Here is a 27,384-nt window from a genome sequence, read left to right as displayed (position 1 = left end):
ATCAAACTCCTAGAAGAGAACATAGGCAAAACACTCTCTGACATCAACAGCGTGAATATTTTCTCAGGTCAGTCTCCCAAAGCAATATAAATTAGAGCAAAAATAAACCCATGGGACTTCATCAAACTGAAAAGCTTTTGCACAGCAAAGGAAACCGAAAAGAAAACAAAAAGACAACTTACAGGATGGGAGAAAATAGTTTCAAATGATGCAACTGACAAGGGTTTAATCTCTAGAATATATAAACAACTTATACAACCCAACAGCAAAAAAACCAATCAATCAATGGAAAAATGGGCAAAAGACCTGAATAGACATTTCTCCAAGGAAGATATACAGATGGCCAACAAACACATGAAAAAATGCTCAACATCGCTGATTAAAAGAGAAATGCAAATCAAAACTACCATGAGATATCACCTCACACCAGTCAGAATGGCCATCATTAAGAAGTCCACAAATAACAAGTGCTGGAGGGGCTGTGGAGAAAAGCGAACCCTCCTGCACTGTTGGTGGGAATGTCAACTGGTACAGCCACTATGGAGAACAGTTTGGAGATACCTTAGAAATCTATATATAGAACTTCCATATGACCCTGCAATCCCACTCTTGGGCATCTATCCGGACAAAACTCTACTTAAGAGAGACACGTGCACCCGCATGTTCATTGCAGCACTATTCACAATAGCCAGGACATGGAAACAACCAAATGTCCATCGACAGAGGATTGGATTGGAAGAAGTGGTATATATACACAATGGAATACTACTCAGCCATAAAAAAGAATGACATAATGCCATTTGCAGCACATGGATGGAACTAGAGAATCTCATCCTGAGTGAAATGAGCCAGAAAGACAAAGACAAATACCATATGATATCACTTATAACTGGAATCTAATATCCAGTACAAATGAACATCTCCTCAGAAAAGAAAATCATGGACTTGGAGAAGAGACTTGTGGCTGCCTGATGGGAGGGGGAGGGAGTGGGAGGGATCGGGAGCCCTGGGCTTATCAGACACAACTTAGAATAGATTTACAAGGAGATCCTGCTGAATAGCATTGAGAATGTTGTCTAGATACTCATGTTGCAACAGAAGAAAGGGTGGGGGAAAAATATAATTGTAATGTGTACATGTAAGGATAACCTGACCCCCTTGCTGTACAGTGGGAAAATAAAAAAATAAAAAAAAAAAAAGAACTAGCTTTGGGAAGTTCCCACTATGGGCCAAGGACCCAGTGTTTTCTCTGTGAGAATGTGGGTTTGATCCCTGGCCTTTCTCAGTGGATTAAGGATCTGGCATTGCCACAAGCTGCATGTAGGTCACAGATGCAGCTTGGATCTGGTGTCGCCATGGCTGTGGCATAGGCTAGTAGCTGCAGCTTCAATTCAATCCCTAGCCCAGGAACTTCCACATGCCACAGGTACAGCCATAAAAAAGAAAAAAAATAAATAAAACTTTTGGAAGTTAAACCCTTTAATCATTAAAAAAAAAAAAAAAAGAGAGAGAAGGCACATAACACAATACACTTGGGCAGTCTTCACATAATTTTAACTTAGCACCATCAACTAATATTTACCAAACACATCTTGCATCTTGTTTTTGGTATGATATTTGTCAGACTTGAAAATACTGGCAACAAAGTGTGTGCACGTGTGTGTATCTATACAAGGAAAACAATCATGCATTTGAATGTGTATTTATAATTATCAACACTGTTGACTACCTGTTGTAGACCTCTGAAGCAAAAATGTATTCTTTTATTAATAACCTTGAAATAAAAACATATTTTTATAAAAAAATTTTTTTAAATCTTAGAGGTTAAGTTAACTCAAGAAAAGGGACATGGAGACGAAGAACACATCCCATGGAAGCTTGTGTGAGACGGGAGGATGGAAGAAAAAGTGGCCAGTAAAGCAGAGGGCTAAGAATAGCAAATGTGCAGTGGTCTGCACCCCAAGAGAGTTGGGAGTTTTGAAAAGGAAGACCTGAGTCAACATGCCAGATGCTGTGGAAGTTAAAGGAAAAATTGCTGAGTAGCTGCCTTTGGATTGAGCAATTAGACCAGCCAGCCATTTTAGTAAAATGCTCAGAGTAGAAGCCACGTTGCAGTAGATTATAGAGTAAGTAGGTAGAGACTAGAGAAAATTTTTATAATTGACTCTTTAGGAAAATAAAAACAAAGGATTTTTTAAAAAGGGCTCTTCAAGATGTGGAGTGCTTATTAACTATATATGTAGGCTGATGGAAAGTAAGATGTCTTGTAGAAATACATAGAATAATTTCAAAGGAATGAAATTATTTAATGAACATCTTTTTCTTGGCATGGATTTTTCACATGTGGGTATAAACCCACTGAATTTGAACCTTTAGACTTCTTAGATATTAACCTGTGACCTTAGACATTGGCCTACAATACCCTCTACTCCCCCACCATCACCCCATCATAAGTAAATAAAACCACATACATTTTTATTTCTTATGTATGCCTTGCTCCTTTGAAACCTGAGGGACATACTTTATCTTTGGGCCACTATTATTACAAGGTACCTAACAGTGTGTTTTATGTACACTGGACTAATTTATGTAAAGGACTTTTAAAGTATTTATAATTCCTTTTGCTCTTTCTAGGGTTTCCTGATTCTCAGACTAAAGTTTTTCCTCAAGATAAAGTGGTACTTGTAGGCTCAGATATAACAGTTTGTTGTGTGACTCAAGAAAAAGTGTTATCGGCACAGATTGGCAGAACAAATTGTCCCCTTATCCATCTTGATGGGAAAAATGTTGCAATCAAGATCCGTAATATTTCTGCTTCTGAAAGTAGTGGAACAAATGTGGTTTTCTCAGTAGAAGATAACATGTTTGGAACAGTTATTTTTGCAGGATGTAAGTATATGATTTTTTTTTTAAAAGAGTTTCTGTTTATCTGTTTTGGTCCTTCTTGAGAGCCCTAATGCTTTTTTGGGGGGTTGGTTTTCTTTCTTTTTTTTTTTTCTTTGGTACAAATGATATATGAAGGTACTAGAATTTTTGCTTGTTTTAAGGTGAGTTCTAAGCTTGTTTTCTACATACCTATATCTGTGTAATTTGTAGGTTTTGTAGTAAGATTTGAAACATTCAACTGCTAATTTTTAGTTTAAATTCTTAGTTAACAGCTTTGTTGAGTCAAGGATAGTTAGTGTATGATATTTCTTAATCCCACATTATTTAGGAATTTTTCCATGTAAATTTCATTTCCCACCTCATTAAAGCATACCTTTTTTAAGTACTTAAATTACAGAAGTTATAATGATTCTACACAGAATCTCTCAATAGCCCAGCATGTGCTTCTTTGATGAGAGGAGGGGGCCTGGAGGATGCGGGAGAGGAAGAGTGCTCTCTCACTGTGTGTGATGTACGCTCTGTAACGCAGGGCATCTTCATTAACACGGTCACTCCGGCACTTCCAGCGTTCCATGACATTTCCAAAGGTGGTTGTGTCTGGACTGCCCGGCCACTGTGGCTTGTGTTGTGCAGCCACAGGTAATTTTGCAGGTAGACTGTTTCTGCCCCCTCTCCTGCGGTAACTGTAACGTTATGATGCACTGAGGGCTGTGCTGCCGCAGTGCTTCCTTTCCTCCTCACAGTTTAACTTAAAGCTTCTCGGTGGTCCAAGGCTGTCATGAATACAGTCTGTAAAATGTGGTAAGCGGATTTTCTGATTTTCTTTTGATTGCTTAGTGATTTTTCTTATACTTTTTTTTTTCTTAATGATTCTCAGTTGTCCTCTAGATCGGCCACTCGCAGTCTGTTTTTTACTTTCATAGAAACTTGTGATGAATTACATTGAGTTGCTGATAGATTCCCAAGGGAATAACCGGAATTAGATGCCCTTCTCAGCTTGATGATTGCAACCTTACTCTCTTTTGGCCTTCCCAGTAAGGTGTTTTGAAGTTCAAATGAGAGTGAGGGTATATTCAGATTTAAATTTTGAAATTAAATTTTCTTTCCTAAATGGAATTTTAGGAAATGACTGGCAGCATTCCTCACAAATGATCATGGAATCTAAGTTGAGAAGCAGTGTAGTAAAGCTGCTTAATAAGTGATATCAAAAAGTGAGATAGGAGTTCCCGTCGTGTCGCAGTGGTTAACGAATCCGACTAGGAACCATGAGGTTGCCGGTTCAGTCCCTGCCCTTGCTCAGTGGGTTAACGATCCGGCGTTGCCGTGAGCTGTGGTGTAGGTTGCAGATGCGGCTCGGATCCCCCGTTGCTGTGGCTCTGGTGTAGGCTGGTAGCTACAGCTCCGATTCGACCCCTAGCCTGGGAAGCTCCATATGCCGCGGGAGCGGCCCTAGAAATAGCAAAAAGACAAAAAAAAAAAAAAAAAAAAAGTGAGATATTCACTGTTTTTATTCTAATAATCTTTTATCATGGTACTAGAGCAAACCTATTTAATTCTTAATTTAGCTTTCATTTGTAACATTTGGAGGTTGAAATATTAATCATTATCTGTCAATTCAGGAGAAGCGGTAGCATTTCACTTCAGAAGGAGCTCTTTAGAAACTTACAGCAAGGGCAGGCTGTAGTGTGTTAGAGATCAGTATACATTTTTCTTTCCCTGATGGGTATCCTGTTAACCCACCATTTACTGAAAAGACTGAAAAGAATTTTAGAATCAGCTTGTCACATTTCCCCTACACACACACATACATATTCAAACCTGCCAGGAATTTGATTGCTATTATATTAAATCTATCAATTTAGGAGAATTTTTATCCTTACACTTTTGAGTCTTCCAAACCATTGACATGGTGTATATATTCTTCCATTTATTTAGATTTTCTTTGATTTATTTGAGGGATATCAGGTCTTATATATCTTTTGGTAAATTTATTCCTAGGTGTTGTTTTCTGATACTATTAAAAATTGATGTATTTAAATTGCATTTTCTATATGCTGCAATTTAGAAATACAGTTGATTTATACCAGGCTTTTACCTATTTTCAATTGATTCTTTTAGTGAGTACATTATATTTCAAATACTGCCTGCTTATATTTTTTCCTCCTTCTGTCTAGTTTGCTCCTATTATTTGGATTTTAAGTATTTCACCTTAATATATCTGACAAATCCTAAAGTAATCAGCATTTTAAATATAGTCAGAACTTTGGGTATTTTAATAAGATGACAAAAAGTTTGACCTTGAGTTTAAAACAATTTTCAAAATAAACATGTTGCTTAGTTTTATTATCCAGTTGTTAAACTGTCATATAAATATTCATTACTTCTCTTAATGTTACCTAGGATACCTTGAAGGATGTAATACTTATCTCTGGGGAAAGTATGTGAAATTTTCTTTTTTTTTTTTTCCAATCCCTTTTATTTTTATTTTTTTACAGAATAAAATACATACATTTACACACAATTACATTCACACAGATTATTATAACATGGATCTTAAGAAATAGATTAAGTGACTCCCACTGGAGAAGTGGAATGGAAAATATGCTGAGACAAATAGGAAATTTATTCTATACTTTATCCCAATTTTATGGCTTTCATCTTTACTACTTAGTTTTATCTATTACATTTCAATTTTTCTTTAAAAATTAGCATTATATTAAATTGTTATATTATGCAACTAAAATTTATAAAGAAGAAAGCCTTATATACCTTAAATATTTTATATAGCATAGTAAAAAGAATAACTTAATTTGTAAGCATAACAAAAATAATACACCCTCTGAAAATAAGTAAAATATAAAATGCATAAGTTGGTTAAAAAAACAGTGTAACTATATAAATATGTCCTCACAATTTGTTCCACCTCATTGATTCTTCAATGAAGACATTACACCATTCTAGGTGATGTGATAAACAAGACATTATAGACTTTACATTGTACCATGGAGAGAAATGGTTATTAATAATACAATTGTAGAACTGTATTATTTAATTGTACAGTGGCATTATTTAATTATAATTATCATAAGTTCTTTGATGGAGAGGAAATCAAAATCAGATCTAAGAAGACTTCAGCATTCCAAGAATGATGTCAAATGACCCCTTTCATGGTGGATTATGCGCTTATTTACTATGAGATATATTTCTTCTCCAGAGATTCCTTGTTTGAGTATCAATTGTAGATTTTTGGTTTGCAGTTATTCTGGAGTTTTGATATAAGAGTCTATATGTATATGAGTTGTTGTTCTCTTAATTGCAAGTTCATCTCCAGTGTCCTCTATTTGTACCCACCTCTTCTCATGATTTCTGATTTTGGTGGTATAATTGTGCATGGATGATTTCGTATCTTTACTGTATAGATACCTTTACTGGTGAGCCTTGTCATTTGTGGTATTTTTGTTTCCTGTTGCTGTCTTTTCTTTTCTGCCTAGAAAAGTTCCTTTAGTATTTGTCATAAGGCTGGTTTAGTGTTGCTGAATTCTCTCAGCTTTTGCTTATCTGAGAAGGTTTTGATTTCTCCTTCAAATCTGAATGAGAGCCTTGCTGGGTAGAGTAATCTTGGTTGGAGGTTTTTTCCTTTTATCATGTTAAGTGTATCATGCCACTCCCTTCTGGCCTGCAGAGTTGCTGCTGAAAAATCTGCTGATAACCTTATCGGGTTTCCCTTGTATGTTATTTGTTTCTTTTCCCTAGCTGCTTTCAAGATTTTCTCTTTGTCTTTAATTTTGGTCAGTTTGATTATTATGTGTCTTGGGGTGTTCCTCCTTGGGTTTATTTTATATGGTACTCGTTGCACCTCCTGGATTTGAGTGAGTGGTTCCTTTCCCATGTAAGGGAAATTTTCGGCTATTATCTCTTGGAATATTTTTTCTGTCCCCTTCTCTCTCTTCTCCTTCTGGCACCCCTATAATACGGGTGTTGGTGCGTTTAACGTTGTCCCAGAGTTCCCTGAGACTCTCTTCATTTATTTTCAATCTTTTCTCTTTTCTGTTCTGCATCCATAATTTCCACTACTCTGTCCTCCACCTCGCTTATTTGTTCTTCTGCCTCCTGTATTCTGCTGTTAGCTGCTTCTAGTGAATTTTTTATTTCAGTTATTATATTTTGCATCTCTTCTTGTTTAAGTTTTATATCTTGTATCTCTTTGGTTAGTGTTTCCTGTAAGTTATCCATCTTTGCCTCCAGTTTATTTCCAATGTCTTGCATCATCTTCAGCATCAGCAGTCTAAAGTCTTTTTCCTGGAGGCTGACAATCTCCTCACTTAGCTGATTTTCTGGGTTTTTTTTCCTTTCTCCCTCATCTGAGTTATAGTTCTCTGTCTTTTCATTTTTATAGATGTTTGGTGTGGTGACCTTTTTACAGATAATAGGGTTGTAGCCTCTTGTACTTCTGGTGTCTGCCCCCCTTGTGGCTGAAGTCTGTATGGGGGCTTGCTGTAGGGTTCCTGATGGGAGGGGCTGATGCCTGCCCACTGGTAGGTGGAGCCGATTCTAATCCCTCTGGTGGGTGGGGCTTAGTCTCTGGATGGGATTAGGGGCTGCTATGTGCCTGAGGCTCTTTAGGTAGCCTGTTTACTGAGGAATGGGGCTGTGATGGCACCTGGGTTGTTGTTTGCCCTGGGGCTTCTCAGCACTGACTGAAGGGTGGGGCCAGAGTTTCCCAAAATGGCCACCTCCAGAGAAAGGCATGCCTGCTGAATATTCCTGAGAGCTTTGCCTTCAATGTCCTTCCCTCACAACAAGCCACATTCACCCCTGTTTTCCCAGGATGTCCTCCAAGAACTGCAGTCAGGTGTGATCTAGGTTCCTGTGGAGACCTCTCTCTGCCCTGGGACCTAGTGCACGTGAAAGTCTGTGTGCACCTTTTAAGAATAGGGTCTCTGTTTTCCCCAGTCCTGTGGAGCTCCTGCGCACAAGCCCCACTGGCCTTCAGTGCCAGATGCTCCAGGTGCTCTTTCTCCCAGTGACACATCCCAGCATGTGAGGGTTTGATGTGGGGCTCAGAACTCTCACTCCTGTAGGTGAGTCTCTGTGAGCCAGTTAGTTTTCAGTCTGTTGAGCTTCCCACCTGGGAGGTATGGGGTTGTTTATATCACGAAATCACCCCTCCTACCTGTGGATGTGGCCTCCTCTTTTTCTTCTGGAGTAGGGTATGGGTTTCCAGTCCATTTGGGTGGAGATTGCTCAGTCTTTAGTTGTGAATTTTGTTGTTTTTAGGAGAGAAGTTGAGCTCCATTCCTTCTATTCCGCCATCTTAATCCCATCAGCTATGTAAAATTTTCTAAGTCTTATTTGATAAACTAAGGACTTTTTTAAAATTTTGGGTTTTTAAAAAGTTATATTTTAGACTTTTTCAAGGAGTAGATAATTATTTAACAAAAACTCACCTCCAGTGAAAGATAGTTTGGATAAATATGGCAGTAGGAAGTATCAATTTCTGTATATGCTTGGTGGAACAAGGTTGCAGAAAGTTCACTTTCTGAAATCAGTGTCAGACTGTAGAATTTTCATTTATCACAGGAAGGTCTCACAAAACAAAAACAAAAACACTTTTTTTTTCTAATCTTACCCCTACAAAAACAGAACAGTTTTATTAAAGTACAAAAACAACCAAAGAGCAATAGTCACTTTGAATATAAGGAGATGCAGAATTCTACCAAGAGTTACTTTGTAAATAATAGTTCTTATAACTTAGTTCAGAACTCTGAAATTTGTAACATGGCTTCTATTGACTTATGATTTGGTACTCCTTTTCAAATCATAACATAAAGATGATAGGTAATAATACTTTTAACCTGTAGATTTATCTAACTAGTTGGGCACAGGTTCCTCTGATAGATTTAATGGACTCCAAAATAGAATTTAAGGGGAAGAAAATAGTAGTTGATCTCTCAGGTTGCTCCTGGGGAGTTTCCAAATGAGCTAGTAGTCATTCTTTAGTATATTTTAATCCATCATGTCTAATGTAATATGAACTCTGACATAACATGCTATACAAAGAATGGTAATTCCTGCATCGTTCAAATGCAGACAAACTATTTTCTTTTTTAAGGAAATTTTCCAAGATGTAATTAACATTTACGAAACATAACGTTTGCAGAGAAAATTATGCAATCAAAGTATATCTTTTTTTATATTTCTTTCTTAGATCCACCTGATATTCCTCAAAAACTGAACTGTGAGACGTATGATTTAAAAGAGATTATATGCACTTGGAATCCAGGAAGACCAACATCCTTGGTGGGCCCACGCAATACAAGTTACACTTTATTTGAAAGGTAAAGGTGTTTGGGAAAGGTTGTCACACAGCGCAGAGTACATTGGAAGGATGTTAAAAGACACAGGGAAAGGCTCTATTTCGTTTGTAACATGAGCAATATATAAAATCAAATACGCTGTAGAAAATTGGGTGTACTATAAATACTGCAGTTTAAACACAGGCAGACTGGGTATCTTAATCTTCTTTGTTAAAAAGCCTAGAAGGGAGAACCTGCAAATGTGAAGACTGTTTCTGGGTAGTGAACTTATGGCTGATTATTCTATTTTCTATATTGTATGTATTTTCTTTTCCTGAGTATGAAGTATATGTGTAATCATAAATAAAAACTCTTTAAAAGATTAGTTATTAGAAAGTTACCCATTCATTTTTTTTTCTGCAATATATCTCTTGCCATTTTGAAGTTATTTTAATATTCCTTAATGCTCTCTTAATTCAGTTTTTCAGGAAAATATGTTAGATTTAAAAGAGTTGAAGTGTCCACAAATGAAAGCTATCAATTATTCTTTCAAATGCTTCCAAACCAAGAAATATACAATTTTACGTTGAATGCTCATAATCCTCTGGGTCAATCAGAATCAACACTTTTAGTTAACATAACTGAAAAAGGTAAGCTGCTGCGTAAACCAGTATCTTAAAAATAACTTTAGAAGTGGTAAAATGTCTTGAGATTAATGAAAAAAGCTTCTAGGGATTACTTTGTACTGATTATTTTCTTTATAATTACTTAATATTCATTTTGTAAATTCCATTTAAAAATCTTTAAAATTTATAATTTCAAGTTTTACTGTTTTGTTGAATTCAAATAAAATTTTGAATTGGTTGTTTCTGAGAAGCCATTAAGTAGCTTTATCTAACAGTTTTTGATTTCTGAAAATATTTTTGCCCAATTTTTAAAAACTTTTTATTTTGAAATAATTATAGACTCATAATTTAGCAAAAATACTAACACGTTAAATCCATAGCCCAGTAGTAACATCTTATGTAACTGCAGTACCATATCCATACTAGGCAGCTGACACTGGTTCAACACTGAACCAGGCTGTCAAACTAGACTACTGACCTTGTTCAGTTTTCACCTGTTTTTATAGGCATTTAATTGTGTGTGTGTGTGTGTGTGGTTCTGTGCAGTTGGATCCATGTATAGATTCACGAATCACCCAGTGTAATCAAGATACAGAATAGTTCTATGGCCCCAAAGGAATTGCCTCCTGTTGTCACTTTAGCACCCCCACCCCCCACCAGCACACACATGCTCAAATCTCAGTCCCCCACAAAAACTAATCTATTCTTCATCTCTGTTGTTTAGTCATCTTGAGATTGTTTTATAAATGGAGTCTGTACACTATGTAACCTTTGGAGGTTGACGTTTTTATTAAGGATGATGTTCTTGAGATCATACACGCTGTTGAACGTGTCAATACATCCTTCATTCCTTTTTACTGCTGACGAAAATTTGTGGCTTTTTACCAATCCTATTCATACATAGCTCAAAATAGAAATAAAAGAGGTCCATCTTTTGGGCATTCATTCCTGGGTCATTCCATGTGTATCAACTCCATGGCAGGCTCTGCAACACAGAACAGTGGAGTGGAGGCCTCCTCATAGAGACTCAGAGTCAGGGGCATCAGGGCTTAAACAAAACGTGTTAAAACATAGCCTGGCAAGTGCTCAGTAGACACTCTGGTTGCCTTATTTGTAAATGTAAGTCATTTTTATCAGTTATTTCTTTGCATCATCTTTATTTCTTGATTTTTTCCCCTAAGGTCAGAAAGGCTGTACTTTATACTTGAGAGGCAGTGTTTGCATGTGTCTGCCCTCTGCCATTGCAACCTTATTTTCCACATGATTCTTCACCATTACTCAAATTAATACATACCATCACCATTGTGATATGTACCTTTGTTCTTGCCAAGGCCCCAACCTGAAATGCTTTTCTGCAGCCGTTCTGCCAATTTCAGTCTGATTCATCCTTCAACCCGCCTCTGAAGTCCCATCTTCACTGTACATCTACACTTACACATCAATGCCTGTAGCAGTTATTATTGGTACCACACATCTAGGACTTAACTTGTATATATGCTTGTTGGTTTTCTTTCTTTTTGTCATTCTCCAAGTAAATTAGGAGTTCCTTAAAGGTGGAGGCTATGATCTAACAACCTTTTAGTTTTTTTTGTTTTTTTTTTTCTTGTTTTTTTTTTTAGGGGCATATGGAGGTTCCCAGGCTAGGGGTCCATTGGAGCTACTGCTGCCAGCCTACACCACAGCCACAGTGCAGGATCCGAGCTGCATCTGTGATCTATACCTTAGCTCATGGCAACAACAGATCCTTAACCCACTGAACAAGGCCAGGGATCAAACCTGCAACCTCATGGTTCCTAGTCAGATTCGTTTCCTCTGCGCCACGATGGGAACTCCTACCTTTTAGTATTTCTGATGCCACCTGAGAAAATTTGATTGTGGTTGGTTCTTAAAAAGTGCAGGCATGATGTCAGCAGTAAAGGTGAGATTTGTTTATTCCACAAATAGTGGGTAAAATATTGTTGATCAGCACTAATGACACCTCTCCTGTTTTTTGTTTTCTTTGACTTTCATTTGTCATATTAGAAAATAGCTTTTAAAATAACCTTTGAAAATTATATTTACAGTTCATCCCCATATTCCTACTTCAATCAAAGTGAAAGATATTAATTCAACAGCTGTTACTCTTTCCTGGCATTTACCAGGCAACTTTGCAAAGATTAAACTGTTATGTCAAATTGAAGTTAGTAAAACTAACTTAGCACGTGAATTGGTAAGTAAAATTCTTATCTAAACTTCCTTTGAGCTTATTTTAGCTAAAATACTTAACTTTCAAAAAGAATTAATTGATGTGCATAATCTCTCAGTTACTTAGATTAAGAAGAGCCAAGGCATTATGTATATCAATATCATGATAGCGTTATATTTAGCACTTAAAAACAGTTATAATACTGGATATTAGAGAACATAAGTTTGACTTTTACTATTCAGAGGAGAATGTTTCCATATCTAGTATAGCACCTGGCACATAACCGGTGCTCAATAAATTTGTGAAGTGAACAAGTAGTTTTTGCCATACATAGCCTTTGGCGTTAGTTAATGGCCTGATCAGCACCAGAGAGAAGTGCGATTTTTAAAACTGCTAAGCGCAGCGATAGGAGCAAGTTATAATTGGTCATTATATGTCAAAACATGACTTTTTCATACATTATTTAAATACTTAGGTTGACTTTTATGCTGCACCATCTTGTAATTTGTGGTAGGTCCAAAACAAATGATGTTGTACTTAGTCATTTGGAAAATTACTGACAATTTCTAGAAAATCAGTCAGACTGCAAAATGTAACCCAAAGCTCCTTTGTGGTAGGTAACTGGAAACTCAGAAACTCCTGAGGCATGCACATCCTCACGTTTGTTTAGAATTGCTTTATCTTGATTTTATTTAGTTCAAGTATTTGTTGAATATTCTGTATGCTTAGTGTCACACTAGAGATTCTAAGTGCCATGTACAAAAAGATGCATAAGACGATGCCTGCCTCCAATAAGCTTCCAAATACCATCCGAATAATAATATTTAATCCTCAAGGTCATCATTTAGATTACTAAATTATATTAAGGTATGTTGCATCACCAGTAGCCATTGACTGATTATCACAATTATGTCATCTTCTCTGCATAATGTAATTGACCACTATTACTTAAATCCAACATCTGGATTAAAAAGATACCTCAATTTGGAGTTCCTGTTGTAGCGCAGTGGTTAAGGAATCCAACTAGGAACCATGAGGTTGCGGATTCGATCCCTGACCTCGCTCAGTGGGTTAAGGATCCGGCGTTGCCGTGAGTTGCTGGCAGTTGTAGCTCCAATTGGAACCCCTAGCCTGGGAACCTTCATATGCTGCGGGCACGGCCCAAAAAAAAAAACAAAAAAAAGATCAATTTTATTTATTCCTATTGTAGAACATAGTTTCACTGGTTTGGCATTTATGTAAGAATTAAAGTATATTGAATGAACTGTCTTTGGTCTTAGGGAGGTAAACTCTTACAACATTCAGTCAATTTATGTTACAAATTTGAAAGGCTTTTTTCTTGGAGTTCCCATCGTGGTGCAGTGGTTAACGAATCTGACTAGGAACCACGAGGTTGCAGGTTCGATCCCTGGCCTTGCTCAGTGGGTTAAGGATCCGGCGTTGCTGTGAGCTGTGGTGTAGGTCGAAGACTTGGCTCGGATCTGGTGTTGCTGTGGCTCTGGTGTAGGCTAGTGGCTACAGCTCTGATTAGACCCCTAGCCTGGGAACCTCCATATGCCACGGGAACAGCCCTAGAAAAGGCAAAAAGACAAAAAAAATTAAAAAAAAAAGAAAAAAGAAAGGCTTTTTTCTTAAAAATATGTAATATATATGTTTATCTGTTTTCTAATAGCGGACTGTCACAGTGAAAGGAGTAGAAAATTCAAATTATCTTGCTGTTGTGGACAAGTTAAATCCGTATACCCTTTATACTTTTCGCATTCGTTGTTGCACTGAGCCTTTCTGGAAATGGAGCAAATGGAGCAATGAAAAACAGTATCTAACCACAGAAGCCAGTAAGTTTACTGAATGATTTATAACTAATTATTACCATGGATCCTGAAATTATGCTTTTTTTTTTTTTTTTTTTAAGAAAATGTCACCAAAGTGACTAAAAGTAGAATGTTTAGATAAACTGTGTAGGTGTATAATACCTACTAGTAAAATATCATGCAGACATTTTAAATGATAGTTTTTAAAGTTTTATGATAATATGGAAAAATGGGAGTTCCCGTCGTGGCGCAGTGGTTAACGAATCCGACTAGGAACCATGAGGTTGGGGGTTCGGTCCCTGCCCTTGCTCAGTGGGTTAACGATCCGGCGTTGCCGTGAGCTGTGGTGTAGGTTGCAGACACGGCTCGGATCCCGCGTTGCTGTGGCTCTGGCGTAGGCCGGTGGCTACAGCTCCGATTCAACCCCTAGCCTGGGAACCTCCATATGCCGCGGGAGCGGCCCGAGAAATAGCAACAATAACAACAAAAGACAAAAAAAAAAAAAAAAGTTTAAAAAAAAAAAATATGGAAAAATGCTTGACATGTGTTTCATGACAGGACTAGTCTACCTTATTCACAGTAAGGTTGCAGCTATATTAAAAAGATGCAGGAGTTCCTGTGCGGTTTAATGGGTTAAGAACCCCAGCATTGTCTTTGTGAGGTTATGGGTTTGATCCCTGGCCTTGCTTAGTAGGTTATGGATCCAATGTTGCTGTAGCTGTGGTGTAGGTCTCTGCTGTAGCTCCAATTCAACGCCTAGCCCAGGAACTTCCATATGCTGCAGGTACAGCCATAAAAAAAAAAAAAAAAAAAAAAAGATACATACGGAACCAAACTTGAATCTGCAGGAAGATTAAGATTATAGGGTGATTTTTTTCTTTCTCACACTCTTTCTTCCTATTCCTGGAATTTTAATAGTCTACTTTAAGGTGTCTGCTCATTGAAAACAATTATTAATAATGATAATTTGGTGGAATTTTTGTTTGTGACGTAGGCCTAAGAAATGGATTGGGACTACAGGGTCTTAAACTTTGGTTTCTATGGTACACCCAGGCCAAAATATTTGTAAAATCAGGTAACTAGTTTTTTTAACATAACAATTTCCAAAGACAGAATGAGATTCTATTCTTGATTAATCAGATGTCATCTTCAACAGCAAAAAAAATTAGAAATAGCTGTAATTTTCAGAAGTTATCCAACAAAAGAGAGCAAAGGCTTTATTTGTACCATATAATATAGGAAGTATAAAATTTCTTCTAAAAAATTTAACCAACAGTAAGACAAAAACATTAATCCAGATTTTTGTCTCCCCATCTAAAGACTAGAGAGATAAGAGGAGCTTTACAGTATGTGTAAGAGTTATTTGGATCATGTCTGAGTCCAGGGAGAGAGTTTTTTACTTATCTGTTGCTATGACAGATTATCCTAAAGCTCAGTGTCTTAAAACAGCAAACATGTATTGTCTCACAGTGCCTGTGGGTCAGAAATTGAGGAGCAGCTTAGCTGCGTGGCTCTGGTTTAGAGTCTATTATGTGGCTACAGTCAGGATGGAGGTAGGGCCATAGGCCTGACTGGGGCTAGAGGATTGGCTTTCAAGACAGTTCACTCATATGGCTGTTGGCAGGAGGCCTCTGTTCCTCATCACGCGGGCCTCTCCATAGGGCTGCTGGAGCGTCCTCAGTATGGCAGCCAGCACCTCCCAGTCTTGGTTCTCTACAGCACAGCCTCCATGATGTCTTTTATGGCCTACCCTCAGCAAGAACATAACATCACACCTGCTGTACCCAGCTGGTCACACAGGCCAACCTTGAATGATGCAGGAGGGACCGCAGAGGGCAAATGTCAGGAGGCATGACAGGGATCATTGGTCATTTTGGAGACAGGCTACTGCAGGAGCTTTGGCCTTCAGTTGATGAGCTGTTGCTGCCAAAAGGAAACACTTTATTTACACCTCAGTAAGATGAAGGCATTAATTGACTTAACAAATACTGAGTATCTAGGACATATCAGGAATTGTTCTGGTCACAAGGGATATAGCAGTGACTAAAACAACAACATCTGCCCATGGAGTTTATAGGATAGAGGATTAGAAATGAGTTATTAAGGGTTTACATAATAGTATGGCAGTGAGAGTGACAAAAAAAAAAAAAAAATCAACCTAGCAAGAGCACTGGGGAGTGGAATGGGGAGTTGCAATTTTAGAGTAGCTGGAAAAGACTTCACTAATAAGGTGACATTAATCTGAGATAGAAAGGAGGTGGAGACACAAGCTTCATGGTTAATACAAAGGAGGAAAGTTCTAGGCAGAGGAGGAGAGGGCACAGAAAGTGCAGAACGCCTGGGGCAGGTGTCCTTGGCATTTTGATGAGGAGCTAGGGAGGTAGGAGGATGTGCAACGGAGAGGTCCCCTCTCTTAGGGCCTTGTGGGTGATTTTAACCCATTGTTAGGGGCCTTGTCTTTTACATATGTTCAGGGCTCAGCTATTCTGTTGCTTTGATTTCTAAGTGGAAGCCACTGACTGCTTCACATTTTTATTGAGAATTCTAAAAGTCTAGATAAAAATTTCAAACACTACCATCCCAATTATTGATATTATCCAAAGACATAGTATGCACCTTCAGACACTAACTTTTACATTTCTTTCCTAGTTCCTTCAAAAGGACCAGATACTTGGAGAGAGTGGAGTTCTGATGGAAAAAATTTAATAATATATTGGAAGGTAAATATCTAATTTTCCTTGAATATTTAAATAACTTTATTATGCTAAATTACTTATATATGGTACTTGGGTTAGCAGGTTGCCAGGATTCCTCAGACTGGCTTAGTGTGCAGCATTGCTGAGAATGTAGCCTGGCTTCTAAAACCCTCAAATTTCTCATCACTGCAGTTGGACCACAGTCAGTGTAGGGAGGATGTCTGTCTCAGATTTGAGCATTCTTTAGTTGGATTTTATGAGGCCCGTAAAGGACAGAGGATTTCATGAATTCCATCTCTCTCACTTTAGTCAGAAATACAGCCAGAAACTACAAGTTAGAATCCCAAGTTTTTATGTTGCATTTTTTTCTTCAAAGAATAGGAAACTGACCTTTTATATGTATCATGTATAATTTGTTTTCCCTTAAATAAATTGCATTATATTATGACAATTGTAAAGTTTTACATAGTTTTGTAAAATTTTAGGTAAAATATGAATTGCATTATATTTTACTAGTTTTTCCTTACTAGAGCAAACATTTTTGTTGCTGTATTTTTTTTATCTGATTTATGGACATCCAAACCATGAACATTTGTTTTCTCCATCAGATTTCATAGGAGCAGTTTAAATACTGAGTTTTGTTATTGACATCAGTACAGCTTTGAGTAAAGTGTAGTCTGTGAGCAAGTTGTGCACATGTTCTGTTGCTCTGAGGCTGTCTGTAAGTGACTCTCAATTCAGAAGTCCCCGGGCTACTCAGTTGACTCAGATTTCACAATAATTTTGTAACTGTTATACAGATTACTTCAATGTAGAGAAGTTTCAGAATATTGTTCGAAGGTTAGCCAAGGATTTAAAATATTGACGTGATTCAGTGACTAGTTGATGGTTGTGCCATATTTGGGTGAAAAATTAAGTTGTGGACATGTTGCGTTCCTTAAACATGTGCCAATGATATTGGAGCACAGTCCAGTCAGTAGTGGTTTGACTTAAGGCTCTGGAGCTCTGGAGAGATCAGAGCTAAAGACATATTTTTGAGTAGCTTATACATGGGATTGCTGGGGAAGAGCACACCGGGCAGAAAGAAACTAGGGTAGAAGCGTAGGTGATGGCAGCATACAAAGGACCGGCAAAGGAGGAGGATCCAGCAGAGGAGACTGAGAAGGTCAGAAGGGCAGGAAAACCAGATGAAAGCGGTTTTCCAGAAACCAGGGGTGTCAGGGATGTGTGAAGAAGTGAATAGTATCAAATGAAGCCCATAGGTCTAAGGATGGTAATGAATAAACTGGGCCAGCCGTTGGAGAACCACAGGGGAACCTCTGCTGGAACAGTGTCTTCAGCAGCGTATTAATGGCAGTGTTCTCTAGACCAGAGGGTCACATATATTGCCATCTAAATTGGAGCAGTTTTTGGAAAAGTAGTTTAACAATATAAATAACGAAGTCTGAATGTTTATCTTCTTTTATGCAATAAGTCCACTTTTGGGAACCCACATTAAAAATTATTCCTAGGGAGTTCCTGTCATGGCTCAGCGGTAACTCTGGCCCCGCTCAGTGGGTTAAGGATCCAGCATTGCCACGAGCTGTGGTATATAGGTCCCAGACATGGCTCAGATCCCAAGTTGCTGTGGCTGTGGTATAGGCCAATAGCTGGAGCTCCGATTCGACCCCTAACCCGAGAACTTCCATGTGGTGCCCCTGTGGCCCTAAAAAGCAAATAGTAATAATAATAATCCTGGCTTTCCTGTTGTGGCTCACCCGGTTAAGGACCTGATGTTGTCTTTTCAAAGATGCAGATTCAGTCCCTGGCCTTGCTCAGTGGGTTAAGGGTCCAGCATTGCTGCAGCATGTGGCATAGGTGGCAGGTTTGACTTGGATCTGGTGCTGCCATGGTTGTGGCATAGGCTCCAATTAAACCCCTGGCCCAGGAACCTCCATATGCCACAGGTGCAGCCATAAAAAGAAAAAGAAAAAGAAAAAAAAAAAAAAAGAATCCTAACCATGAAAAGAAAAAAAAAGTGGCACCAAATGGTTCATTTTAGTATTGTGAAAAATTGAGACCTACTTGAATTTCATTTATTTAAGGAATATTCAAGTAAACTGGTAAAAACACTACATGAAATATAAAGCTATTAGAATGTATATAACTATATTAGTATGGATAAGTGTATATTATTGAAAAGTGAAAAATAATATAAAATTATATAGTTTGTTTGCAACAATTGTAATGAAAGTCTCCATCTAGAAAAACAACTTGAAGGAAATATCAAAATGTAAGAATATTTAAGAGATGGAAGTGTAGATTTTTCTTTTCTTCCAACTTTTGAATATTTTCAAAATTTTCTGTAATGAGCAAGTACTACTCATTGAGAAAACAGTAACTTTTAAAACACCTGATGTCATACTTTTTAAAGTTTAAGTAGAGCAGTGCTTCTCATAAATTTTTTTGCTTTGTTTCTGAAAAATGTGAGGCTAAATATTGTTTTGTTACTAATTTTTATATTTCTGTGTGCTCCTACTGCTTACAGCACATATAGTTTTTTCTTCAGCATTGCTTTCCTGATTTATCCAGGTCTTGGTGGATTTTAAATCTGTGTTGAGCACTTGTTAACCACTTCATCTTTTCTGATGTTACTTTGTTAGAATTAGTGGCATGTCCAGTTTAGTTTCAAGGCCTTTCCTTGTCACACAATCAGTCTTTGCAGGTTTTTATAACAGAATTTGTTTTTCTGTTTTTCGTAGCCTTTACCCGTTAATGAAGCTAATGGGAAAATACTTTCCTATAATGTATCATGCTCCTCAGATGAGGAAACACAGTCCCTTTCTGAGATTCCTGATCCTCAGCACAAGGCAGAAATACAACTTGATAAAAATGACTACATCATCAGTGTTGTGGCAAAAAATTCTGTTGGCTCCTCACCACCTTCTAAAATAGCTAGTATGGAAATTCCAAATGGTGAGTACTTAAGATAAAAGCAGTACATAAGAACAGGAAATTAAGGTGAATCATTTTGAAGGTATTGCTTACTCCCATATATGTCAGCTTTCTCCTCATATCCCCTGTTGCTGCTGATAGATAAGGAGGAACAAGCAGACTAACATCGAGTAGTCATTGAGAGCCGTTAGTATTGACTTGAACCACCTCCATTGATGGATAAAATAATGACTAAGCCCAGTTAGTTTAACACATAGTGTTGTAGAGTTGTCGTGGTGGGTATTACTCTTAGGAAGAAATATTTTAATAGTTTATCCAGATACCATTTTCATATCTCCCCAAGACTGTGAGGGTTGATGCTTAAGTCAGCTGGGCTATTTTCAAACAGGTAGGAAAAACTACTCTTTTAAATGGCAGCTTTATTGATAAGATATTCTTTATTAATAGGAATCCTTTTGATAAGAAATTCTTGTTAAAACTAAATTAGATCTTCAGTATAAGCTTAAAAAACAATTGTGATGTAATTTTTAAATTTCTTAGCACCCCCTTTAAGTTTGATGGATTACCAGTGATTAGACGGATCCTGCCTAGCTGCCTTGACAGGCTTTTGGTTTTTTTTGTTTTGTTTTGTTTTTATTTATTTATTTATTTTCATTATTCAATGAATTTATCACATCTGTAGTTGTATAATGATCATCACAATCCAGTTTCACAGGATTTCCATCCCACAACCTAAGCACATCTCCCCACCCCCAAACTGTCTCCTTTGGAGACCATAAGTTTTTCAATGTCTGTGAGTCAGCATCTGTTCTGCAAAGAAGTTCAGTCTGTCCTTTTCTCAGATTCCACATGTCAGTGAAAGCATTTGATGTTAGTGTCTCATTGTATGGCTGACTTAGCATGATAATTTCTAGGTCGATCCATATTGCTAAAAATGCTGTTATTTCTTTCCTTTTAATGGCTGAGTAATATTCCAACGTGTATATGTACCACATCTTTTTTGTTTTGCTTTGTTTTTGGTCTTTTTGCCATTTTCTTGGGCCACTCCTGCAGCATATGGAGGTTCCCAGGCTAGGGGTCTAATCGGAGCTGTAACCGCCGGCCTATGCCAGAGCCACAGCAACGCGGGATCCGAACCACATCTCTAACCTATACCACAGCTCATGGCAATGCCAGATCCTTAATGTACTGAGCAAGGCCAGGGATTGAACCTGCAAACCTCATGGTTCCTAATCAGATTCGTTAACCACTGAGCCACGACGGGAACTCCTGTACCACATCTTCTTGATCCACTCCTCTGTCAATGGACATTTAGGTTGTTGCCATGTCTTGGCTATTGAAAATAGTGCTGCAGTGAACATCGGAGTACATGTGTCTTTGCGAGTCATGGTTTTCTCTGGATAGATGCCCAGGAGTGGGATTGCTGGATCAAATGGTAGTTCTATTTCGAGTTTCCTGAGGAATCTCCATACTGTTTTCCACAGTGGTTGCACCAATTTACAATCCCACCAACAGTGTACTAGGGTTCCTTTTCCTCCACACCCTCTCCAGCACTTATTGTTGGTAGACGTCGATGATGGCCATGCTGGGTGGTGTAAGGTGGTACCTCATTATGGTTTTGATTTGCATTTCTCTAATAATGAGTGATGTTGAACATCTTTTCATGTGTTTTTTTGCCATCTGTATGTCTTCTTTGGAGAATTGTCTGTTTAGATCTTCTGCCCATTTTTTGATGGAGTTATTTGTTTTTTTGGTATGGAGCTACAGAAGGTGTTTACAAAATTTGGAGATTAATCCCTTGTCCATTGATTCATTTGCAAAGATTTTCTCCCATTCTGTGGGTTGTCTTTTCATTTTGTTTAGGGTTTCCTTTGCTGTGCAGAAACTTTTAAGTTTAATTAGGTCCCATTTGTTTGTTTTTACTGTCAATATTCTAAGAGTTGGATCTGAGAAGATGTTGCTGTCGTTTATGTCAGAGAGTGTTTGGCCTATGTTTTCCTCTAAAAGTTTTATACTGTCTGGTCATATATCTAGGTCTTTAATCCATTTGGAGTTTATTTTTGTGTATGGTGTTAGGGAGTGTTCTAATTTCATTCTTTTGCATGTGGCTGTCCAGTTTTCTCAGCACCACTTTTTGAACAAGCTGTCTTTTCTCCATTGTATATTCTTACCTCCTTTGTCATAGATGAGTTGGCTGTAGGTGCATGGGTTTAATTCTGGGCTTTCTATCCTGTTCCACTGATCTATATTTCTGTCTTTATGCCAGTACCATACGGTTTTGATGACTGTTGCTTTGTAGTATAGTCTGAAGTCAGGGAGCCTGATGCCTCCAGTTCCATTTTTCTTTTTCAGGATATCTTTGGCTATTCTGGGTCTTTTGTGCTTCCAAACAAACATTAAAATATTTTCTTCGAGTTCTGTGAATAATGTCCTTGGTAATTTGATAGGGATTGCATTGAATCTGTAGATTGTTTTAGGTAGTATAGTCATTTTGATAATATTGACTCTTCCAACCCAAGAGCATGGTATGTCTTTCCATCTATTTGTGTCATCTTTGATTTCTTTCATCAGTGTCTTATAGTTTTCAGAGCACAGGTCTTTTGTCTCTTTAGGTAGGTTTACTCCTAGCTGTTTTATTCTTTTGGATGTGATGGTAAACAGGATTGCTTCCCTAATTTCTCTTTCTGGTCTTTCATTGTTAGTGTCTAGAAATGCTGTCTATTTCTGTGTATTAATTTTGTATCCTGCGACTTTGCCAAATTCGTGGATGAGCTCTAACAGTTTTCTGGTAGAGTCTTTAGGATTCTCTAGGTATAGTATCATGTCATCTGCAAATAGTGATAGTTTTACTTCTTCCTTTCCATTTGGATTCCTTTTATTTCTTTTACTTCTCTGATTGCCGTGGCCAGGACTTCCAAAACTATGTTGAAGAGTAGTGGTGAGAGTGGACATCCTTGTCTTGTTCCTGATCTCAGCAGGAATTCTTTCATCTGTTCACCATTGAGAATGATGTTCGCTGTGGGTTTGTCATCTATGGCCTTTATTATGTTGAGGTAGGTTCCCTCTATGCCCACTTTCTGAGGGGTTTTTATCAGAAATGGGTGTTGGATTTTGTCAAAGGCTTTTTCCACATCTATTGAGAGGATCATATGGTTTTTATTCTTCAGTTTGTTCATGTGGTGTATGACACTGATGGATTTGTGGATATTGAAGAACTTTTGCATCCCTGGGATAAATCCCACTTGATCATGATGTACAATCATTTTAATGAATTGTTGGATGTGGTTTGCTAGTATTTTGTTGAGGATTTTTGCATCGATGTTCATCAGTGAAATTGGCCCGTGGTTTTCTTTTTTTGTGGTATCTTTGTCTGGTTTTGTTATCAGGGTGATGGTGGCCTCATAGAATGAGTTTGGGAGTGTTCCTCTGCAATTTTTGGAACAGTTTCAGAAGGAGAGGTGTTAGCTCTTCTCTTAATGTTTGATAGAATTCGCCTGTGAAGCTATCTGGTCCTGGACTTTTGTTTGTTGGAAGTTTATTAATCACAGTTTCAATTTCAGTTCTTGTGATGGGTCCATTCATCTTTTCTATTTCGTCTTGGTTTAGTCTTGGAAGATTGTACTTTTCTAAGAATTTGTCCATTTCTTCTAGGTTTTCTGTTTTATTGGCATATAGTTGCATATAGTAGTCTCCTGTGATGCTTTGTATTTCTGTGATGTCTGTTGTTACTTCTCCTTTTTCATTTCTAATTTTATTGATTTGAGTCCTCTCTCTTTTTTGCTTGATAAGTCTGGCTAGGGGTTTATCAATTTTGTTGATCTTTTCAAAGAACCAGCTTTTTGCTTCACTGATCTTTTCTATGGTTTTCTTTGTTTCTCTTTCATTGATTTCTACTCTGATCTTTATGATTTCTTTCCTTCTACTAACTTTAGGTCTTGTCTGTCCTTCTCTCTCGAGCTGCTTGAGATGTAAAGTTAGTTTGTTTAATTGAGCTTTTTCTTGTTTCCTGAGGTGGACTTGTATTGCTCTAAACGTTCCTCTTAGAACGGCTTTTGCTGCATTCCATAGGTTTTGATGTGTCGTATCTTTGTTGTCATTTGCTTCTAGGTATTTTTTAATTTCCTCTTTGATTTCTTCAGTGATCCATTGGTTGTTTAGTAGCATGTTGTTTAGTTTCCACGTGTTTGTGTTTTTTGCAGTTTTTTTCTTGTTGATTTCCAGTTCTATAGTGTTGTGGTCAGAAAAGATGCTTGATATGATTTCAATTTTCTTAAAGTTACCAATGTTGGATTTGTAGCCCAGGATGTGATCAATCTTAGAGAATGTTCCATGTACACTTGAGAAGAATGTGTATTCTGTTGCTTTTGGATGGAATGTCCTATAAATATCTATTAAGTCCATCTGGTTTAATGTTTAATTCAGGACCTGTGTTTCCTTATTAATTTTCTGTCTGGATGATCTGTCCATTGCTCTAAGTGGGGTGTTAAAGTCCCCCACTATTATTGTGTTATTGTCAATTTGTCCTTTTAAGGTTGTTAGCAGTTGCCTTATATATTCTGGTGAACCTATGTTGAGTATGTAGATATTTAAAATTGTTTTAACTTCTTCTTGAATGATCCTTTGATCGTTATGTAGTGACCTTCCTTATCCCTTAAAATAGTCTTCACTTTAAAGTCTATTTTGTCTGATAGGAGTATTGCTACTCCAGCTTTCTTTTGATTCCCGTTCACATGGACTATTTTCTTCCATCCTCTCACTTTCAATTTGTGTGTGTCCCTAGAAGTGAAGTGGGTCTCTTGAAGACAATATATATATAGATCTTGTTTTTTTGTATCCATTCAGCCAGTCTATGTCTTTTGGTTGGGGCGTTTAGTGAATTACTGATATGTATGTTCTTATTGCCCTTTTATTAACTGCTTTGGATTTGTTTTTGTAACTCTTTCTTCTTCCCTTCTTGTCTTGTTCTCTCCTCTTGTGGTGTGATGACTATCTTTAGTGTTGTATTTGAGTTGATTTTTCTTACTTGTTTGAGTATCAATTGTAGATTTTTGGTTTGCAGTTATTCTGGAGTTTTGATATAAGAGTCTATATGTATATGAGTTGTTGTTCTCTTAATTGCAAGTTCATCTCCAGTGTCCTCTATTTGTACCCACCTCTTCTCATGATTTCTGATTTTGGTGGTATAATTGTGCATGGATGATTTCGTATCTTTACTGTATAGATACCTTTACTGGTGAGCCTTGTCATTTGTGGTATTTTTGTTTCCTGTTGCTGTCTTTTCTTTTCTGCCTAGAAAAGTTCCTTTAGTATTTGTCATAAGGCTGGTTTAGTGTTGCTGAATTCTCTCAGCTTTTGCTTATCTGAGAAGGTTTTGATTTCTCCTTCAAATCTGAATGAGAGCCTTGCTGGGTAAAGTAATCTTGGTTGGAGGTTTTTTCCTTTTATCATGTTAAGTATATCATGCCACTCCCTTCTGGCCTGCAGAGTTGCTGCTGAAAAATCTGCTGATAACCTTATTGGGTTTCCCTTGTATGTTATTTGTTTCTTTTTCCTAGCTGCTTTCAAGATTTTCTCTTTGTCTTTAATTTTGGTCAGTTTGATTATTATGTGTCTTGGGGTGTTCCTCCTTGGGTTTATTTTATATGGTACTCGTTGTGCCTCCTGGATTTGAGTGAGTGGTTCCTTTCCCATGTAAGGGAAATTTTCGGCTATTATCTCTTGGAATATTTTTTCTGTCCCCTTCTCTCTCTCTTCTTCTTCTGGCACCCCTATAATATGGATGTTGTTGAGCTTCACGTTGTCCCAGAGTTCTCTGAGACTCTCTTCATTTGTTTTCAATCTTTTTTTCTCTTTTCTGTTCCACGTTCGTAATTTCTACTACTCTGTCCTCCACCTCGCATATTCGTTCTTCTGCCTCCTGTATTCTGCTGTTAGCTGCTTCTAGTGAATTTTTTATTTCGGTTATTGTATTTTGCGTCTCTTTTTGTTTAAGTTTTATATCTTGTATCTCTTTGGTTAGTGTTTCCTGTAAATTGTCCATCTTTGCCTCCAGTTTATTTCCAATGCCCTGTATCATCTTCAGCATCGACAGTCTAAAGTCTTTTTCCTGGAGAATAAGAATCTCCTCCTCTCTTAGCTGATTTTCTGGGGTTTTTTTTCTTTCTCCCTCATCTGAGTTATAGTTCTCTGTCTTTTCATTTTTATAGGTTTTTGGTGTGGTGACCTTTTTACAGATAATAGAGTTGTAGCCTCTCTTACTTTTGGTGTCTGCCCCACATGTGGCTGAAGTCAGTATGGGGGCTTGCTGTAGGCTTCCTGATGCAAGGGACTGATGCCTGCCCACTGGTAGGTGGAGCTGATTCTAATCCCTCTGGTGGGTGGGGCTTTGTCTCTGGATGTGATTAAAGGCAGCTGTGTGCCTGAGGGGTCTTTAGGCAGCCTATTTACTGATGGGTGGGGCTGTGATCCCACCTGGGTTGTTGTTTGCCCTGGAGCTTCTCAGTGCTGACTGAAGGGTGGGGCCAGACTTTCCCAAAATGGCCACCTCCAGAGAAATAAATACTGCTGAATATTCCCGAGAGCTTTGCCTCCAATGCCCTTCCCTCACAACAAGCCACATTCACCCGTTTTCCCATGATGTCCTCCAAGAACTGCAGTCAGGTTTGACCCAGATTCCTATGGAGACTTTGCTTTGCCCTGGGACCCAGTGGACATAAAAGTCCATGTACGCCTTTTAAGAATGGGGTCTCTGTTTCCCCTAGTCCTGTGGAGCTCCTGCGCACAAGCCCCGCTGGCCTTCAGTGCCAGATGTTCCAGGGGCTCTTTCTCCCAGTGCCAGATCCCCACATGTGGGATTTTGATGTGGGGCTCAGAACTCTCACTCCTGTAGGTGAGTCTCTGTGAACCAGTTAGTTTCCAGTCTGTGAGGCTTCCCACCCAGGAGGTATGAGGTTGTTTATATCACGTAATCACCCCTCCTACGTCTTGATGTGGCCTCCTCTTTGTCTTCTGGAGTAGGATATCTTTTTTAAGGTTTCTGGTCCATTTGGTTGAAGATTGCTCAGCCTTTAGTTGTGAATTTTGTTGTTTTTAGGAGAGAAGTTGAGCTCCAGTCCTTCTATTCCACCATCTTAATCCCATCTGACAGGCTTTTGAATCAGGAGTTTTCAGTGCCACCCCTGCCTCCTCTCTGAGTTAATTCCTTTTCTGAGTCATTCCCTGCCCACCCCCCACCTTGCTGTCCTCCCACACTATGGCCACCTGCTCCTAGAGAAAGAACAATTGGTCCAGTGTGGGTCCTGAGTATCTTTTCAGTTCTTGCTTGAGGCAGTGTCTTACTGCTTGTTAAGTAACTGGTTCTTTCCTTTGTTTCAGTAGGTCATGGGTACATTAGAAGTAAGGAATGGAAGCACACAATCCATTTCAGAGACACATAACACCAGAAAGAAGGGTCTGCGGGCAGTGGTGTAGAGGCAAAAATAACAAAAGGGAGAGATGTGTGAACACCCAAAACAAGATAACCTACTGATTTAGAATAGGTATTTCATAGCTCTCACAACAATAGGCAACAGCTATATTATCTTTTTAATTCAGGAACTATATTCATACCTCTTCTCTGTGTCTCTCAGGAGATAGTAATTTATGGAACTAACAACAGTCTGGTCATCAGTCTTCAGACAGTTACTGAAGCCCAGACAAATGATTATTCCCTGAGGCTCTCCCAAGTTGGAGACCTTGCAGCCTCAGCTGAAGTTTACGCTGTGGATTTTAGTTACATTGAGCCAGGAAGTTGTCATATCCAAAGTCTTCTCTGTTCCAAGCCAGATTGCTGTCTTGTGTCCAGTAGTAGTTGCTTGTGCATGCATTTTGTTAAAAAACCCTTTCCATGGCTTTTTCCTGAACCCTTAATATATATCAATTATAGAAAATTACTTCTAGAGTTCCCTCTGT

General features: G+C 38.1%; 1 protein-coding gene across 1 annotated transcript in view; it reads left to right on the top strand.

The window, feature by feature from the left end:
* The window catches only part of LOC102167255 (leukemia inhibitory factor receptor), a 45,025-nt gene continuing 19,940 nt past the window's right edge, over window positions 2,300–27,384 (top strand). Inside the window, exons 1-7 of the mRNA XM_021076924.1 lie at window positions 2,300–2,889; window positions 9,095–9,224; window positions 9,663–9,832; window positions 11,872–12,017; window positions 13,666–13,828; window positions 16,454–16,524; window positions 19,242–19,455. Of these exons, the coding sequence (XP_020932583.1) occupies window positions 2,862–2,889; window positions 9,095–9,224; window positions 9,663–9,832; window positions 11,872–12,017; window positions 13,666–13,828; window positions 16,454–16,524; window positions 19,242–19,455 (922 nt within the window). The 5' untranslated portion in view covers window positions 2,300–2,861. The remainder of the gene's footprint in view (window positions 2,890–9,094; window positions 9,225–9,662; window positions 9,833–11,871; window positions 12,018–13,665; window positions 13,829–16,453; window positions 16,525–19,241; window positions 19,456–27,384) is intronic.

This window comes from Sus scrofa, chromosome 16, assembly GCF_000003025.6.
Source record: "Sus scrofa isolate TJ Tabasco breed Duroc chromosome 16, Sscrofa11.1, whole genome shotgun sequence".
Lineage (NCBI taxonomy): Eukaryota > Metazoa > Chordata > Mammalia > Artiodactyla > Suidae > Sus > Sus scrofa.
The sequence above is the reverse complement of the archived record's forward strand: the minus strand, read 5'-3'. Positions and strand labels throughout refer to the sequence as shown.